This window comes from Arachis duranensis, chromosome 10 (genome assembly GCF_000817695.3).
Source record: "Arachis duranensis cultivar V14167 chromosome 10, aradu.V14167.gnm2.J7QH, whole genome shotgun sequence".
Lineage (NCBI taxonomy): Eukaryota > Viridiplantae > Streptophyta > Magnoliopsida > Fabales > Fabaceae > Arachis > Arachis duranensis.
The window spans coordinates 103,806,378-103,811,257 of NC_029781.3; the positions used below are offsets into that span (position 1 = coordinate 103,806,378).

The following is a 4,880-nucleotide window of genomic DNA, read 5'->3' on the forward strand; positions in this document are numbered from 1 at the left end:
TTTGATTTGATTACATCCATATGGAATTAAATTTGTAGGGCCATAAGAACTTTAATTTGTTTAATTTCATTTCCTCCAATTCTTGTTCTATAAATGTGGATGCAATCAAAGTACACGAAGTTGCACAATTTTGTTGGTATTCTAATTTCTAAGTGAGGTTACTCGTAAATAATAATTAACAACAGGAATTTGCAATCACAAAAGAATTAAAGATCTTGTACACAAAAGTTTCTTGACTGCAAATAATTAAATCCCTGTTTTTTTCCCTAAAATTTTTCAGATCTAGTTGTCGTATTTGTACCCAATACTAATACGTATCCGTATCCGTATATTCATGCAATGTCTCAATCGTAGGGTCTGCATCACGATGGATGCTTTGATGAGCATATATATTTTGTTAGGTTACAATTATTTATAAGTATGAAATACTGAGATAGGATTATAGAAATATAAAATTATGTTTAATTAGTAGAGAGATAGATATAGATATTATGCTTTATAATATTAAATTAATATATTTTATATTTTTTATAAAAATTTATATACAATTATTTTTATGTGAAGTTAATAGTAATATATTATTAAATAATAATTTAGTCAAATATATCAAATTATTTCATTATTTTTATTCCTTTTTATAATTATAGTTTGTATTGTTAATTTTTTGCCTAAATTTTGTTTGTAGAAAAAAATAAAAATAAATTAGACTTTTATTATTTTTTTTTATATTTAATTTATTATCAAACAAAATACAAAAATATTAATTTTTGTCTCTCTATTTTTTATATGTTATTCTTAATATTCTTACTTTTCTTTTCATGCTTTTTGACCTATTTGATTTTTTCATTTATTTATCTTTTATTATTATTAAAATTTATTAATTTTAATATACTACCAATGTAAAACGTTTTATATAATAGTTCAATCTCATTTATTTTTTCAAATACTTATTCATATTATCAACATAAATATAATTATTTTTATTAATATAAAATTATGTAATTGAATATATATAAAAAAACTAGAATGACAATGTATTAAAATTAAATTTGTCAATATTATAATGATTCTTTGCTTGTATTTTTTTTATTTTGAATTTTGAACATCTTGTTAATTACAGTTGGCTGTTCGGAAATGCATTGAATGTGGGCAGCCATTGCCTGAAAGCTATGCACCTCCTGCTGATGAAGCTTGGACGACTGGAATCTTTGGGTGTGCTGAAGATAATGAAAATTGTATGCTTTATTACATTACTACATACATAACAAATTTTATGAAACTTGGTCTTTTTTTTTTTAGTGATATCTAAATTGGTTTCTAATAGTTTTCGTATTGAAAAAATTATTTTTATAAAAGAAATTGACAAAGTGATATTTTATGATGTTTTAGAATATTAGACAAATTAATTTTTAATAAAATGAAATAATAAATTAGTTATTAATATTTTTAAAATGACAAATTAATCCTTAATTTTTCTAAAACCTAGTATATATATTTGAATAATTAAATTGATTAAAATTTTTAGAATAAATTAATTTGTTCATTTATTTTTCTAATTAAGGACTATTTGTCTAATATTCTAAAATATCATAAATTAAACTAATTTGTCAATATTTTTTTAAATTAATTTGTTCAAAAAAATATTGAAGACCAATTTATATAGTGAAATGATATTATCACTCTTATTTTGATAATAATGTCACTCTGCATATAATCATATGATTTTTTTGAAATATTAAATATAATTATTTTTATATAAAATTAATAATTAAAAATTATTTGATGATTTGACATATTTAACTAAATTATGTCATCTAATAATTTTTAATTATCAATTTTATATGAAAGTAACTATACGTGAATTTTTATTTATTTATTTATTTTATATTTGTATTTGCATAAATTTATGAAAAAATTAGCAATGATATCCAATTCCTTTATATATATGATTGAGAATGCTACTTATCTTTTAAATTTTATTCTTTGGTTTGTCTTTAAATTTAATAATATATTATTTTAATTTTTTATACCCACTCTAACGATATTGATTATTCAAAAAATTTGAAAAATTACTTTTTTTTTTCTTTTAAACACTGAATAAAAGATAATTTTTAAAAGATACTTGGTTACACTGATATATGATTTAGTTAAGTATTGGAAGTTATAAATATTGAACTTTTATATTGCCAAATTATAGGAAGTATATACATACAAATTATCACTACTATACTACTAGAAAAATTATTTTTAATGATCATTTATTTTATTTTTAACAATAATAAAAATAGCCGCTAATATATTTACTAATATTTAAACATTAATTATTTTTTACTTTATTGTTAAAAAGTTTGAATAGCAGTTATATATTTGTCGGTAAAGATTTTTTAATAATCACAATATATATATAAACATCATTATAACATATAATAATAACGATAAATATATAATTATTATAAAAATATAAATTAAATAAGACATATAATGATCGTTATATTATTGTCATTAAAATTTTGTTGCTAAAAGTAATTTTTGTTGTAGTGCACAGATAGTTTATATACAAATACAAGGGATTTTAAAAATATTGATGTGACTATTTTGTGTTAAAAACTTTTGAATATATAATTAATAAAAAAAAATATTGCAGGCATGACAGGGTTGTTTTGTCCTTGTGTATTATTTGGACGGAATGTAGAAAGGTTGAATGAAGAAACTCCATGGACAGGGCCATGCATTTGTCATGCAATCTTTATTGAAGGTGGAGCAGCTTTGGCAGCAATAACCACAATCTTCAATGGCTACATAGATCCAGGAACAGCCTTCCTCATTTATGAGGGTTTGCTTTTTAGTTGGTGGATGTGTGGCATTTACACTGGTCAAGTTCGACAAACCTTGCAAAAGAAATATCATTTGAAGGTATAAACATCATATTCAATTCACCTTCCTTCAATCATTTCTTTTCTACTAATATATTAAACATACATCATTAATATCAATGGTGAAAATTTCACGTACAATTGTTATCATATAAAGTTAATACTTAAAAATCGTTAAATAATTTAATAAATTTAATTAAATTATTATTTAATAATTTTTTATTATTACATTCATATGAAAACAACTACACGTAAATTTTTACTAAGTTACTGGCTGGAAGTAAATTAATAAAAGTAGTACGCATGAAAAAAATATAGAAAAAACAAAAAATTCTAAAGATTTTAGAAACTAGTTTAATATGCTTTAAAAATTGTTTTCTCAAGTCAAAACTGATATTGCATTATAATTGTGATATTATAAAGATTATGTGACTATAATTTCATGTCAAATTAGCATAAAATTAGATGAGAGAGAAGGGTAACTTTGTTGTCGAAATAATCTTTTGGGTATTTTGGATTATTATTTTAAAATTTGTTAGATGTATCTTTGTCCATTTTTTTTCTATACCTTTTTGTATATATTTTTTGAAATAATATTTTATCCTAAATTCTAAATTTAAACTCTAATTAGTTATGAAAATTAATTAAAAATTAATTTTTTATAATTATTCTTAGCTTATTTTATATGCTTTTCTATTATATTTAATTATTTATTATGATCTGTATGTATATCCAAAATAAGCTGTAGTGTTTGATTCAATAATAATATTTATTTTTGTTTGAACGAAATTTATTTTATATGTGTATAATTTTAGTTTCAAATTTTTATGGTCAATTTTAGAATAAATTATCATTTGTATCTATAAAAGATACAAACGCTCACATGTACTCATATATAAGAATAAAATGATAATTGTTATCACGGAAGATGGCTTCCGTGTGCCAAGAGTACCTTAACAAACCAATTGCGTAACCAATTTTCGGATACTATTGGCACATGAAGGTCATCTTTCGTAATTACAATTGTCATTTTATTCTTATATGAGTATATTTGTTGGCGTCTGTATTTTTTATAGGTACAAATGATAATTTATTCGTCAATTTTATCAGGATTCGAATATTTTATGATCAGAAATAGTTATTTACTCGTAATAATATTTATTTTCTTACTTATTATTGTTTGAATGATGATTACAGAACTCACCCTGTGACCCATGTTGTGTACATTGTTGGTTGCATTGGTGTGCTTTGTGCCAAGAGCACAGAGAGATGAAGGGAAGACTCTCTGATAATATTGGCTCAGAGATTACTATTGTAAATCCTCCTCCTATTCAAGAGATGAAAACCACTAATAATGCTAATAAAGAAAAGGCTGAACCCTCTTCCACTAGGAACAATAATAATGATCATACCGGTTTAGAACTACAAGTTGTTAATATTTAGAACCAACCATTATATATCCTTGTCAAATTTTTTTTCTCTTATTTCTAAGTTGAGTTCTTATTTTACACTCTTACATTATTATTATTATTGGACATGTAATTAAATTGTATATGCTATTTATAGATTATTCTTTCGAGTATCTCTTTGAGTGTTATCTTTTATTTAACCTATTATTTTTTATAAGAAGAATAAAAAGAGACTGATTTATTTAACCCATTATTTTTGTGGAAAAATATTTGAGAAGGGTCTATTTTTAGTTATTAATTTAATTTTTTTAGTTTAATAATATTAAACAATATATTTTTAGTTTATACTTTTAAATATTAATCACTAACTGCTATTCAAAAACAATAAATTTTATTAATCCTTCAGTATTCTTTATTTTTGTGGATTAATAGGAACCAACTATTTAATTAACATCTTATTTTTACGTATTTAATTTTTTGAGAAAATAATAAAAAAGATTTTAAACTTTTCATTTAAAAAAATAAATCTTTTATCAAATTTATTTGTAAACATATTTTTTACTTTTGTAACGAGAGATACATAAATTTTTTCGCATCG

General features: G+C 21.8%; 1 protein-coding gene across 1 annotated transcript in view; it reads left to right on the plus strand.

Annotated features, from left to right (window-relative positions):
* The window catches only part of LOC107471627 (cell number regulator 6), a 4,547-nt gene extending 231 nt beyond the window's left edge, over positions 1–4,316 (plus strand). The window contains exons 2-4 of the mRNA XM_016091120.3: positions 1,121–1,235; positions 2,645–2,913; positions 4,071–4,316. Of these exons, the coding sequence (XP_015946606.1) occupies positions 1,121–1,235; positions 2,645–2,913; positions 4,071–4,316 (630 nt within the window). The remainder of the gene's footprint in view (positions 1–1,120; positions 1,236–2,644; positions 2,914–4,070) is intronic.
* The last annotated feature ends 564 nt before the right edge of the window (positions 4,317–4,880 follow it).